The sequence below is a fragment of the Crinia signifera genome, chromosome 5 (genome assembly GCF_055691185.1).
Source record: "Crinia signifera chromosome 5, ASM5569118v1, whole genome shotgun sequence".
NCBI classification, from domain to species: Eukaryota; Metazoa; Chordata; class Amphibia; order Anura; family Myobatrachidae; genus Crinia; species Crinia signifera.
In genome coordinates, this window is record NC_139221.1 from 1,450,871 (window position 1) to 1,466,067 (window position 15,197).

The 15,197-nt window shown below is 46.9% G+C and overlaps 1 protein-coding gene across 1 annotated transcript in view; it reads left to right on the plus strand.

Moving 5' to 3' along the window:
• The window catches only part of LOC146079844 (uncharacterized), a 267,124-nt gene that overhangs the window by 155,788 nt on the left and 96,139 nt on the right, over positions 1-15,197 (plus strand). The window contains exon 8 of the mRNA XM_083186483.1: positions 4,676-4,863. Coding sequence (XP_083042609.1) covers positions 4,676-4,863 — 188 coding nt within the window. The remainder of the gene's footprint in view (positions 1-4,675; positions 4,864-15,197) is intronic.

Below are 15,197 nucleotides of genomic sequence, written 5' to 3' on the forward strand. Positions count from 1 at the left end.
GTGTCCCCTGTATTGTACTAATGTGTGCCCTATGTACAGCGCTGTCCCTGGTAGTACACGGACACCTCCTCTGCTTCCCTACATCCCAGCTGTATTGTGTACTGAGCATTGTGCTGCTGTTACCTCTGCTGTTGTAGTGTCTCAGTCACTGTAATGTTCTGTGTCCCCTGTATTGTACTAATGTGTGCCCTATGTACGGCGCTGCCCCTGGTAGTACATGGACACCTCCTCTGCTTCCCTACATCCCAGATGTATTGTGTACTGAGCATTGTGCTTCTGTTACCTGTGCTGTTGTAGTGTCTCACTCACTGTAATGTTCTGTGTCCCCTGTATTGTACTAATGTGTGCCCTATGTACAGCGCTGTCCCTGGTAGTACACGGACACCTCCTCTGCTTCCCTACATCCCAGCTGTATTGTGTACTGAGCATTGTGCTTCTGTTACCTGTACTGTTGTAGTGTCTCAGTCATTGTAATGTTCTGTGTCCCCTGTATTGTACTAATGTGTGCCCTATGTACAGCGCTGCCCCTTGTTAGTACACGGACACCTCCTCTGCTTCCCTACATCCCAGCTGTATTGTGTACTGAGCATTGTGCTGCTGTTACCTGTGCTGTTGTAGTGTCTCAGTCACTGTAATGTTCTGTGCACCCTGTATTGTACTAATGTATGCCCTATGTACAGCGCTGTCCCTGGTAGTACACGGACACCTCCTCTGCTTCCCTACATCCCAGCTGTACTGTGTACTGAGCATTGTGCTGCTGTTACCTGTGCTGTTGTAGTGTCTCAGTCACTGTAATATTCTGTGTCCCCTGTATTGTACTAATGTGTGTCCTATGTACAGCGCAGCCCCTGGTAGTACATGGACACCTCCTCTGCTTCCCTACATCCCAGCTGTATTCTGTACTGAGCATTGTGCTGCTGTTACCTGTGCTGTTGTAGTGTCTCAGTCACTGTAATATTCTGTGTCCCCTGTATTGTACTAATGTGTGCCCTATGTACAGCGCTGTCCCTGGTAGTACACAGACACCTCCTCTGCTTCCCTACATCCCAGATGTATTGTGTACTGAGCATTGTGCTTCTGTTACCTGTGCTGTTGTAGTGTCTCAGTCACTGTAATATTCTGTGTCCCCTGTATTGTACTAATGTGTGCCCTATGTACAGCGCAGCCCCTGGTAGTACACAGACACCTCCTCTGCTTCCCTACATCCCAGCTGTATTGTGTACTGAGCATTGTGTTGCTGTTACCTGTGCGGTTGTAGTGTCTCAGTCACTGTAATGTTCTGTGTCCTCTGTATTGTACTAATGTGTGCCCTATGTACGGCGCTGCCCCTGGTAGTACACGGACACCTCCTCTGCTTCCCTACATCTCTGCTGTATTGTGTACTGAGCATTGTGCTGCTGTTACCTCTGCTGTTGTAGTGTCTCAGTCACTGTAATGTTCTGTGTCCCCTGTATTGTACTAATGTGTGCCCTATGTACGGCGCTGCCCCTGGTAGTACATGGACACCTCCTCTGCTTCCCTACATCCCAGATGTATTGTGTACTGAGCATTGTGCTTCTGCTACCTGTGCTGTTGTAGTGTCTCAGTCACTGTAATGTTCTGTGTCCCCTGTATTGTACTAATGTGTGCCCTATGTACAGCGCTGCCCCTGGTAGTACACGGACACCTCCTCTGCTTCCCTACATCCCAGCTGTATTGTGTACTGAGCATTGTGCTGCTGTTACCTGTGCTGTTGTAGTGTCTCAGTCACTGTAATGTTCTGTGTCCCCTGTATTGTACTAATGTGGGCCCTCTGTATGGCGCTGCCCCTGGTAGTACACGGACACCACCTCTGCTTCCCTACATCCCAGCTGTATTGTTTACTGAGCATTGTGCTGCTGTTACCTGTGCTGTTATAGTGTCTCAGTCACTGTAATTTTCTGTGTCCCCTGTATTGTACTAATGTGTGCCCTATGTACAGCGCTGTCCCTGGTAGTACACGGACACCTCCTCTGCTTCCCTACATCCCAGCTGTATTGTGTACTGAGCATTGTGCTGCTGTTACCTGTGCTGTTGTAGTGTCTCAGTCACTGTAATGTTCTGTGTCCCCTGTATTGTACTAATGTGTGCCCTATGTACAGCGCTGCCCCTGGTAGAACACGGACACCTCCTCTGCTTCCCTACATCCCAGCTGTATTGTGTACTGAGCATTGTGCGGCTGTTACCTGTGCTGTTGTAGTGTCTCAGTCACTGTAATGTTCTGTGTCCCCTGTATTGTACTAATGTGTGCCCTATGTACGGCGCTGCCCCTGGTAGTACACGGACACCTCCTCTGCTTCCCTACATCCCAGCTGTATTGTGTACTGAGCATTGTGCTGCTGTTACCTGTGCTGTTGTAGTGTCTCAGTCACTGTAATGTTCTGTGTCCCCTGTATTGTACTAATGTGTGCCCTATGTACGGCGCTGCCCCTGGTAGTACACGGACACCTCCTCTGCTTCCCTACATCCCAGCTGTATTGTGTACTGAGCATTGTGCTGCTGTTACCTGTGCTGTTGTAGTGTCTCAGTCACTGTAATGTTCTGTGTCCCCTGTATTGTACTAATGTGTGCCCTATGTACAGCGCTGTCCCTGGTAGTACACGGACACCTCCTCTGCTTCCCTACATCCCAGCTGTATTGTGTACTGAGCATTGTGCTGCTGTTACCTGTGCTGTTGTAGTGTCTCAGTCACTGTAATGTTCTGTGTCCCCTGTATTGTACTAATGTGTGCCCTATGTACGGCGCTGCCCCTGGTAGTACATGGACACCTCCTCTGCTTCCCTACATCCCAGATGTATTGTGTACTGAGCATTGTGCTTCTGTTACCTGTGCTGTTGTAGTGTCTCAGTCACTGTAATGTTCTGTGTTCGCTGTATTGTACTAATGTGTGCCCTATGTACAGCGCTGTCCCTGGTAGTACACGGACACCTCCTCTGCTTCCCTACATCCCAGCTGTATTGTGTACTGAGCATTGTGCTGCTGTTACCTGTGCTGTTGTAGTGTCTCAGTCACTGTAATGTTCTGTGTCCCCTGTATTGTACTAATGTGTGCCCTATGTACGGCGCTGCCCCTGGTAGTACATGGACACCTCCTCTGCTTCCCTACATCCCAGATGTATTGTGTACTGAGCATTGTGCTGCTGTTACCTGTGCTGTTGTAGTGTCTCAGTCACTGTAATGTTCTGTGTCCCCTGTATTGTACTAATGTGTGCCCTATGTACGGCGCTGCCCCTGGTAGTACATGGACACCTCCTCTGCTTCCCTACATCCCAGATGTATTGTGTACTGAGCATTGTGCTTCTGTTACCTGTGCTGTTGTAGTGTCTCAGTCACTGTAATGTTCTGTGTTCGCTGTATTGTACTAATGTGTGCCCTATGTACGGCGCTGCCCCTGGTAGTACATGGACACCTCCTCTGCTTCCCTACATCCCAGATGTATTGTGTACTGAGCATTGTGCTTCTGTTACCTGTGCTGTTGTAGTGTCTCAGTCACTGTAATATTCTGTGTCCCCTGTATTGTACTAATGTGTGCCCTATGTACAGCACTGCCCCTGGTAGTACACGGACATCTCCTCTGCTTCCCTACATCCCAGCTGTATTGTGTACTGAGCATTGTGCTGCGGTACCTGTGCTGTTGTAGTGTCTCACTCACTGTAATGTTCTGTGTCCCCTGTATTGTACTAATGTGTGCCCTATGTACAGCGCTGCCCCTGGTAGTACACGGACACCTCCTCTGCTTCCCTAAATCCCAGCTGTATTGTGTACTGAGCATTGTGCTGCTGTTACCTGTGCTGTTGTAGTGTCTCAGTCACTGTAATGTTCTGTGTCCCCTGTATTGTACTAATGTGTGCCCTATGTACAGCGCTGCCCCTGATAGTACACGGACACCTCCTCTGCTTCCCTACATCCCAGCTGTATTGTGTACTGAGCATTGTGCTGCTGTTACCTGTGCTGTTGTAGTGTCTCAGTCATTGTGATGTTCTGTGTCCCCTGTACTGTACTAATGTGTGCCCTATGTACAGCGCTGCCCCTGGTAGTACACGGACACCTCCTCTGCTTCCCTACATCCCAGCTGTATTGTGTACTGAGCATTGTGCTGCTGTTACCTGTGCTGTTGTAGTGTCTCAGTCACTGTAATGTTCTGTGTCCCCTGTATTGTAATAATGTGTGCCCTATGTACAGCACTGCCCCTGGTAGTACACGGACACCTCCTCTGCTTCCCTACATCCCAGCTGTATTGTGTACTGAGCCTTGTGCTGCTGTTACCTGTGCTGTTGCGGTGTCTCAGTCACTGTAGTGTTCTGTGTTCCCTGTATTGTACTAATGTGTGCCCTATGTACGGCGCTGCCCCTGGTAGTACAGGGACATCTCCTCTGCTTCCCTACATCCCAGTTGTATTGTGTACTGAGCATTGTGCTGCTGTTACCTGTGCTGTTGTAGTGTCTCAGTCACTGTAATGTTCTGTGTCCCCTGTATTGTACTAATGTGTGCCCTATGTACGGTGCTGTCCCTGGTAGTACACAGACACCTGTATATAATGTGTGCCCTATGTACGACGCTGCCAACCACTTGTGCCCCTTTATAAATAACATGTAATAATCCCTTGGCACTGGTTAGTAAGTTTTTTCAGATGTACATTTTCTTATTTTGCATTTCAGATCAGTAGATCCGAGTAATGATCCTTCGTCACCAGGATATGCCTCCCCAGATCCTCCACGTGTCATGGCGAGAGCTGCTGAGATGCGTCAGAGTACAGAGAGAGTGCCTCTGCCCAGAATCACCCGGGTTTCTGCTGTCCCGAATCTGCGCACATTGTCACTTCGTAGAGCATTGGCTGTCATTACTGGTATGTCTTTCCCATTTATCTCAGTCAGCCATAACCACCGTTGTTTCTCCCTGACAAGGAGCACTAATATACAGTAACACAGATGTTGACGGCACTCAATATTACACACTTCAGTAATGTAGAATACAAATATCGCTGCTTTATTCCAGTGTCATCAGGATAAATAAGATATAAATAACACTCACCATATATACCATCAAAGCACCACTTGAATCCATAGATACTGGGAGAAACGCCTGGCACTGACGTCACAGTCCCCGGTATCCAGGGTAACAGTAATGAACCAATCAAGTCGGAAAGGCTGAAGATACAAATACATGTCTTTGAAAAGTGCGTCATTATACACTGCTACATCATTCCAAATCTATAGTTTAGTGTCGAACTTGAAGAGACTCGGGCCGAGCTCAGCAGACTTCTCTCAGATTCCCTAAAACTCTCCTTCAGTAAACTACCAATGGGGCAACAAAACTGGCAAACTTTTAGCAAAAATGCTCCGTGAACAACGAACCACAACATTCATCCACCCTATAAAAGTTGACCATGGCTTCCTACACAACGAGACTCGTAAGATAGCTGAAACATTTAAGACATATTACTCTAAATCAGGCATGTCTAACCTGTGGCCCTCCAGATGTTGTGAAACTACACATCCCAACATGCCTTGCCATGGTTTTTCTATTAGGGAATGCTAATACTATGGCAAGGCATGCTGGGATGTGCAGTTTCACAACAGCTGGAGGGCCGCAGGTTGGACATGCCTGCTCTAAATTATACATCCTATCAGGTAAACGCGAGACTGCGGAGCGGTTGACCCGTCAAGAAGCAATCTCATCATATCTAGATTCTTTAGGTTTTCCCACGCTACCTCTGGAAGACATAGACTTTCTCGACAAGCCATTCCTTGTAGAAGAAGTCACCAAGGCCATAGAGACATCTCCATCAGGTAAAAGCCCGGGGCCAGGCGGCGTTACCATTACATATTACAAATCCTTTAAAGAGAAACTAGCCCCCCTTCTCACACAGACGTTTGATTCTATTTCCGATAAATCTAATTTCACCAAATATTCCTTAGAAGCACATATAACAGTTATCCTGAAAGAAGACACCAGGGTGTCTGCCCGAGCTACAGGCCCATCTCTCTACTAAATATTGATGTAAAACTATTTGTGAAACTGATATCAAATCGTCTGAAACTCTTGCTGCCCAAATTGATCCATGGAGACCAGGTTGGCTTTGTGGCAGGTCGTGAAGCCAGAGACAATAGGACTGATACACTACGCCTCGGTCTCCTCAACACCTTCTATAATTCTATCAACAGATGCTGAAAAAGCATTTGATAGGGTGGACTGGGGATTCCTGAATGGTGTTTTACGCCACCTCGGCCTGGGCCAGACTTGTCTCCAGAGAATAGAGTCTCTATACAGGGACCCCACAGAGAGAGTAAGAATAAATGGATCCCTCTCAGACCTGTTCGACATTCACGCGGCACTAGACAAGGATGCCCATTACCCCCCTTCTTGTTTGTGCTCTGTACAGAAGCTCTCCCTAGAGAGATTAGATTGAACCCAGATGTCTCAGGACTTCAGATAGGGGGACAGGAACATAAATTGTCTCTTTTCGCCGATGACCTACTAGCCGTGATCTCGAAGCCAACTATATCCCTCCCAAACCTTATGGCGGAGTTTCAGAGGTTTGGAGAACTTTCAAATTTTAAAAAAAATTATTCAAAATATGTAGCTATGAATATAACAACTCCTAATCATATAATTAATACTCTAAAACTTTCCTTCCCCTTCACGTGGAATGATGTGAAATTGAGATACCTGGGTGTATACATCTCTAAAGACCTTTCAAACCTTTTTTCCCACAACTTTATACCCTTATTAAAAACCCTTCGCCTTGAATATCAGAGATGGAGAACCTTACATCTGTCATGGTTCGGTAGGATAAATGTGGTAAAAATGAACTATAAACTCCAAGCGCTCCCAATAGATATCCCCCTGTCCTGGTTTCGGTCCATTCAGAATCTAATTCGTAATTTAATTTGGGGTCGTACGACCCCAAGCTTCAAACATGACATTTTGTTCAGGCGGAAGCAGAGCGGAGGATTGTAACGTCCACATATTCCAGGTTACCATCAAGCGATTATACTAAATAGGATTTTGAAGTGGACCCGGACAAAAGACACAAAATCATGGGTATCTATAGAGGAAAGTTGCTTCTCAAAATATATAGAGATCATCCCATGGCTACCCACTCTTCCTACAATAATTCACCCGACTATTATGCCCACCCTTAGGATGTGGAAAAAACTCTGTAGTCTCCCTCATATATCTTCGATCATCTCTACCCTCACATCCTTTAATTATAATCATAATTTCTCCCCGGGCTTCCACTCAACCTCTTTTGAAGCCTGGACGGAAGCCGGTATTTTTAGGTTGGGTCAGTTGGTGAACCCAGGTGGGATACGCTCATTCTCGGATATTCAAGAATCCTGGAATCTCTCTTCCAGTGAATTCTGGAAATATCTTCAAGTTCGCCATTTCATTACCTCCTCTTTTAAAATTTTGGACTTATCTAGAAACTTGACTTCTTTTGACCGCTTATGTGTCGACCCGCAAACACCTACACACACTATTTCACAACTATACACAAATATCATAGAGAATCTTTTCCCCCTGACTTTTTTACGGCCGCTTGGGAAAAAGATTTCCATGGTTTAACCCACGATATAGATTGGGAGAAGATATTTTATAATACTCAATCTAGACACACTGGCGAACTTATACAAGATGTTATATCAATGTTATAGAATTCCTTTAAGACTCCACAAAATGTTCCCGAAAGTATCTAACAAATGTTGGAGATGTAACTTGGCTGCAGGTAGCTTTCTTCATATCTGGTGGGAATGTCCTTCTCGTGCTATTTTCTGGGACAACATTTTCCAGTGCACCGAGGAAATTCTTAAGGGGAAGGTGGCAAGAGACCCGGGTTTCTGGATTTTAAATATTACATCATCAAATGCTAAAACCTATAAAAACTCCCTCCTGAGACACCTAAATAATGCGGCCAAAGCTATAATCCCTCTTACTGGAGGTCTCATAAGGCCCCCACTATTAAGGACTGGTTCAGGAAGATAGACTACTATATGGAGATGGAAAACCTCTTGTCCTTTCCCCTAGCCGATAATTCAAATTTTTTCTGCAACCTGGCTGGAATTTAAAGAATCTCAAATATACTCATCTTTATTAAAATGAACCTATTTATGTACTATATTTAGCATACCCTCTTGGTGATAAACTGCTTTATAGCCCCCCCTGACGCCATCATTAATTACATAATGTCTTCACCATAGGACTGCACGGTTTCCACCCCCCCCCCCCCCCCCACTCCCCAAACTCCCACCTCTCTCTATTCTCCTTCTACCTTTCTCACTCACTCTCTCTTCCCTACTAGGTTGACATTTGATGTGTGTATTACAGACCCTTTTCCTCACTAGATAACTCCATGGTTAAAGTTGATTTTCAGAATATGAAGAGGCAATATCACTTGACATACTTTACATATTATTCCATTGTACATACCTGTCAAATGTAACTACCAAATTTATGTATCTGTATTTCTGAATGATATTGTTCATATGTTATACACCAACATGATAAATGAATAAAAACAGTTTAAACAAATCTATAGTTTAGCATTAAAATGAGGGCATACTATTTAGAAAGAACAATAAGGGCCGAGATGTTCATTTCAACCCTTTGGGGTCAGTGTCTCTCGTGATTTGCATAACACAGTAATCGGGTGAGCAGATACCATTTACATAGAGACAAATGATATGCGTAACATAATTACCACTTGTGTACATTGGCACATATGATGATTATCTGATATATAAAAAAGCGACACAGTAAAATAGTAGACATACAGAATTCTAGCAAGGGGTTAGTAGCGCCATTGGGAATGATCTCTAAATCCAACCAGCAGCTATTACGGAAATGATATTGTAATGCTTCTTTTAGCCCTGTATTCTCAACAAGAAGGCATACTATTTATATAGATTCGGTGCCAAACCGAATCCAAACTGGCTCTGAATCGCACAGTGTTAGACGCATTGGATTCAGATTCCATCCCGATCCTAGATTTGCTGGCATTTCTCCTGGTCTATTGCCCCATCTGAAATGTCTGTTCTTCTGATCAGTTCAATTGATTTGGGCTTGTTGTGTGCAGTGTCATCCTTACAGAGTAATCTGTTGTCAGATGGGTGTGCTAGCGTATCTCAGGACACTGCGTTAGCTGCTAGGGGGAATCCTTCTAATTTCTTGTTCTATGAGGCCACAAATGAGACGATGTGACCCCCGTATAAGTGGTTAACATCATTCATATGGACTGTTTTATCTGTAACATAAATCTGTGTTACGTATCGTTTAATATCATCTGAGTCTACCAAATAATCTGGGAATCTCCAATTAACGGATGTGCATACGGGTCTATACAATGTTAGAGTAAGACATATGAGGACATGATCTGATATCCGAGCATCTGCTATTTCTGCAATATGGAAGAAAACAAGTATCTAATAGGGTGCAAAGTATTTTGCCGTTGTGCCAAGCTGCAGTATAAATAACCTGGAAGTCACTCCCGAAAAAAATGTTGCATGGAAAAAATGGTAACTGCGCTGAATGATGGGTAGGACAATGTAATTAACTAAAAAACAATTTTCTCTTTCGTCCTGTCCGGTGACACAGGTCACGATGGGATGTAGGAGGGGTCCGCAGGAGTCAGGCACCTAGGCTTCAAGTCTTTGGGAGCAGGCTCCTCCCTTCTGCATCCCACAATGCCTCAGTTCGTTTTAGGTGCCCACAGGAGTGGGTGCTATGCTGAGCAGCTGCGTTTTTTCTTTCGATTTTTTTGCTAGCTTAGCTAGGTTTTTATTATTTTATTAAACAAATAGGTAGAGCAGGTTTTCCAGCGTGTTACTTCATACTGAAGTTAACACACACTGAGAGCGCAGCAGAGGCTGACAGAAGCGTGTCCTGTCAGCTTTCTGTGTGCAGAGGGAAACGGCTGCTCCCTCTGCACAGCGCTTACCTCTGCCTAAAACAGGTTTCCTTGGCTCTGGGGGTGTCCTAACCGGCTCCTTGCTTAGAAGGGGATCTTGGGGGACGGACCCCCTGCGATGGCGGCTGCCATCTTGAAAAGAGGTTAAAGACTGAAATCCCTTTGGGGGTTGAAGTCTTTTACAGGAGTCCAGCGCTGCTGGACAACTCCAAGTGGTCCCATTGTGAGGGGAGTTACTGGAGGTGAGGAGAGGCACTCGTGGGAGCGGCTGAAGGGGGAAAGGCGCCAAAAGAGGCTACCCTCCCCACTGAAGCAGAGGCTTGGTCTCTTCCTGCTCTGGCGCCATTTCTCTTCAGGCTGCGGAGCTGAAACTGGGTGAATTTCTGGAGGCTGAGGTCTCTCCTGAAAAGCGCTTCCCCCGCTGATCGCTGGCAACAGAAGACATCACACAGATAAGTACACTGGTGCATTACTCTGTGCTTTGCCTGGCATTTTGCATTGTGTTTTCTCTTTCAATGGTCCTGGTGACACAGCTTCACATTGGGATGTAGGAGGGTCTGCAGGAGCCAGGCACCTATACCAAAGCTTTTGAGAGGTAGGCTCCTCCCACCGCATCCCAGAATCCTCAGTTTCGTTTAGGTGCCCACTGGAGTGGGTGCTATACTGAAGAGGCTGCTGCGCAGCCGAAGATTAGAGATAGATAGGTGTTTTTTATTTTATTAGTTTTACACTTATTAGGTAGGATACAGTGGCCCTTATTCTGATCTGTGCGGAAATTCCCGCATTCTTACGGAGCGGTCCGCACGCCACGGCGTTTTGCCGCATGCGGCCATCGTCCGTCGAAACGCCCACGTGTCCTCCGCATTCGGACGGACTCACTCTTTAAGAACAGGGCGTGTTTACGGACGACATACAAAGCATGCGTGTGCGGGAGAAACACTCCGATTCGGCACGGTATTACAGAGTATTACAGAGTATGCTCGGGAATACCGCATCCGAACGGGAGCCAAGCGGTGCTACCGCACGTAAGCGGAGTATTTACGCCAAACAACCCACTATGAAGTATCTTCTGCTATACATCACATGACCCACTTATTCAATTACCTATCCTCATAAAAAACTGCTTATTTGGAATTGGAATCAATTAGATTCCAATATATCCTTACAAGCATGCCTAACACATGCATTGCACACATTAACCCTTACAGCAATGTAAGTGCATGAATATAAATAAATGTGTTTACTTTACCCAAAATGTGTGGTTTCATGAGTACATGTCAAATACATATGTGTATTGCTAGTATTAATATTCTGTCATGTCCATTGTTAGCAGTTTGAAAGTGTCTGACAAGTACAGCATATGTGGGTGTTTAGTACGGGTTCCTTGAAGCAGCAATGGTTTCAATTAAAGCACTGACAAGCGTCCTATTAGTGAGTAATGAGTAAAGGAGTAGATTCTATTGGGTTCAGGTGTTAATGGTTGTAGTCATTAGGCGTACGTTCGCCTACCGCATGAACGAGTGGTGTCCGCAAAGCAATAGTACACTTGTGGACACCGCACATTTCTGCCCTTTTTGATCGCGTGCATTCGGAGTGGTTTCCGAATGTACGCCCCCCAACATAAGTGTACTCCCCCGTGTCCGCCCATGTTTCCGCCCCGTTTTGCCCACTTTGAAACTACGCCCATGTGTCATTCCGCATGACGCCCATAATACGCCCCTATTTCCCGACTGATAGCGGTGAACAGTTTTGGACGGGATTTGCCCGAACTGGTACCGAGTCAAGGCGTGGCACATGCGCGTAGCGTTCTCCACGCATGCGCAGACGCCATAAAGACGCGATCCGTAAGTACGCGGTAAAGTCCGCGTCAATCAGAATAAGGGCCAGTGTGAGGATTCTCATAGAATCCTCACACTGCCAGCGCAGCAGGTACTGACAGAAGCGCGTCCTGTCAGTATACCTGCGCACAGAGCGGACACTGTCTGGTCTGTCTGTGCGGCGCTGACAACTTCTTTTAAGAAGTTTCCTGGGCTCCGGAGCGTTCCTGAACCGGCTTCACGCAGGTGGGGATCATGAGGGACGGGCGCTCCGTGATGGCGGCGGCCATTTTATGCGGAGCTTGCAAGCTGAGCTCCTTATTGAAAAGGACAGCAGCTTGTTACAGGAAGATTCCAAGTGGTCCCCAGACGAAGGGGAGACACTAGGAATAGGAAATCCAACAGTGGGAACGGCTGACTGAGGGTAGTTGGCGCCAAATCGTTACAGACCCTGCAGCAGCAGGGACAATTGGTCTCTTCCCTCACTCTGCTTGGCGCCGTTTTGGGAGACGCTGCTGCGGAGCTGAAACGCTGTTTCTTGCTGAGTGACTGGATTTCCTGGGCATCGCTACCCCATTCTTCTAAAGGAGAATTCCGGAGCTTCAGACAAGATAAGTGCTGTTATACATTAACTCTGTACAAAACGCCTGTCATTTTGCACTGTGTGAAATTACAATAGCATGTCAGAGCAACAGTCTGTAGCTTTGGGGGAGGGAGCCCCACTTGCATTGAGCGTGTGCAGAGGTTGTGCACTTCAAATTTCCCCTGAACAGATGGCCAAGGGGGAATTGTGCCCAGCTTGCACAGTAGTGAGACCCATGGGCAGTGTACCCCAGAGGGTAGAGCAAGCAGAACCTGCGTGGGCCAGTGCCCTAGGCAGGTCGGTGAATGCCTTAGTGCAGTTGTTGGACAGGCAGAGAGATGTTTTGGTTGCTTCCCCTAAACCTATGTCATCCTCTCAGCAGTCCTCAGGCTCCTTGCCTTTGACCCAAGCAGACCCTGGCCTGTTGCAGGTGATGCAGGATACTGTGAAGGGGATTAGCAGGTTTAATGAACTGCTGGATAAGTATGATAATGATGCTGAGGGGACCTCTAAAAGGTCTTACCCGGTACCTGTATTGACTGTGGAGTCAGGAGAGGAAGGAGAATGTACATCAGACATGCCCTGGGATCAGGGTGATGATTCTGTGGATTCCTCAGCCCCAGGGGTAGAGGATTTGATTGCTCCAGTTAAGCAGGCTTTGAATTTGTCAGAGGGAGACAAAACTCCTGTCAGAGGAGTGTTTAAGAGACAGCGCAGAGAGGCTGTTACCTTCACAGCTGATGAAGGGTTAAAGGATATCTTAGAAGGGGCTTGGAAAACGCCCGACAAAAGGCTGCAGATGCCAAAGAGGTTTTTAAGCCTTTATCCTATGCCAGAGGATCATGCAGATCTCTGGGAAAAAGTGCCGGCAGTAGATGCTTCGGTAGCAAGACTTTCTAAAGCAACTGTACTACCGGTCCAAGGGGGCGTTGCCTTCAAGGACACCGTGGACAAGAAGCTTGAGGGAAACCTTAAAGCTATTTATGAGGGGGTGGGGTTTACACTCAGGCCCCTTATAGCGTCAGCCTGGGTCTCAAAGGCCATGATTGCTTGGGCTAGTGATTTGTGCACCATATTGCATGCTGACCCGGGTGTGCTGTTGCTGGCTGAAAGGATGAAAGCTGCTGCTGAATATGTACTTGAGGCAGAGGAAGAAGCCTTAAAGATGGCTTCTAAAGTGTCCACTGTTTCCATCAATGCCAGAAGAGTCCTGTGGCTCAAGGCATGAGAGGCAGATTCTGAATCCAAAAAGGCCTTAGAGGCGTTGGCTTTTATAGGCAAACTGCTGTTTGGGTCCGAACTAGAGGAGATTATTAAGCAGGCCACGGGAGGCAAAAGTACATTTCTGCCCACTCCCTCGGCAAAGCAATCCTCCAAGTTTTCATCATTCCGGCCGTCCTTTCGGCCCTCCCCTAGAGGGGGTGCCTCCTTTCGAGGACAGTCATTCAGGGGAAAGTTCCAGTCATCTAAGGGAAAGGCTCCAAAATCCAGATTCGGTTCTTTTCATAAGAAACCAAACACCAAAAGCGACGATAAGTCCTCAGCATGACTGCCTGGGGAGTCCTCCATCTGTAATCAAGGTGGGGGGTCGTCTTTTATGGTTCAGGGAAGCTTGGGCAAAGTTGGACATGGACCCTTGGGTGTTGGGCATTGTTTCAGAGGGATACAAAATTCCTTTCAAAGGCCTTCCTCCGAGAAGGTTCTTGACAACACCACTCCCAAAGGAGTCGCGTCTCCGATCGGCTCTGTTGGGGGCGGCCCTGTCTCTCCTAGAAAAAGGGGTGGTGATTCCGGTCCCGCGGGAGGATTGGAGGAAAGGCTTTTACTCCATTCTGTTTTTAGTTCCCAAGTCAGACGGTACGTTCAGACCAATCCTGAACTTAAAATCTTTAAATCTCCATTTGTGGGTGGATCACTTAAAAATGGAGTCTCTACGGTCCGTGCTTCTCAGTCTGGACCAGGAAGAATTTTTGGCATCCATGGACATACAGGATGCATATCTGCATGTCCCAATTCACCCAGAGCACCAGACGCTCTTGAGGTTTGCCATAGGGGACAGGCATTTTCAATTCCAAGCGTTACCCTTTGGTCTGGCTACGGCTCCAAGGGTTTTCACCAAGATCATGTCAGTCATGGCGGCTGTCCTCAGACTGAGGGGTATCATTGTGATACCGTATTTGGACGATCTGCTGTTCAAAGCAGACTCAGCAGAGACATTGCAGAGACACCTAGCAGACGCTATTCAATTTTTGCAAAGTCACGGTTGGCTTTTAAATTTGCAAAAGTCTCACCTAACCCCATCTCAGAGGATCCAGTTTTTGGGAATGATCCTGGATACTCATTTACATCGAGTATTTCTACCGGAGACAAAAGCAAAGGATATGTCTCGTTTGGTGAGGTCAATGCTGGAGACTCCAAATCCCTCGGTTTGGATGTGCCTAAAGTTGTTGGGCAAAATTTTAGCGACTTTCGAGACGCTATCGTTTGCCAGGTTCCATTCTCGGACTTTCCAATGGAACATTCTGACATCTTGGTCGGGAAACACACAGACCATGAAGACAGAAAAGCTGAAGTTGACGTTAGAGACCAGGTCTTCTCTACAATGGTGGAAAGATGTGGATTCCCTTCAATGGGGTCGGTCTCTTCAGTCGTGGGACTGGTTGGTAGTCACTACCGATGCCAGTCTCAGGGGCTGGGGAGCAGTGGTTTTGGACCTGAGGCTTCAGGGTCTATGGACTGTGGAGGAGACAGCCCTGCCAATAAACATACTGGAGCTCAGGGCTGTTTGGAAGGCATTATCCCTGGCGGAGGACAGACTAAGGGGTCTCCCCATAAAGGTCCAGTCGGACAACGCCACGACTGTAGCGTACCTG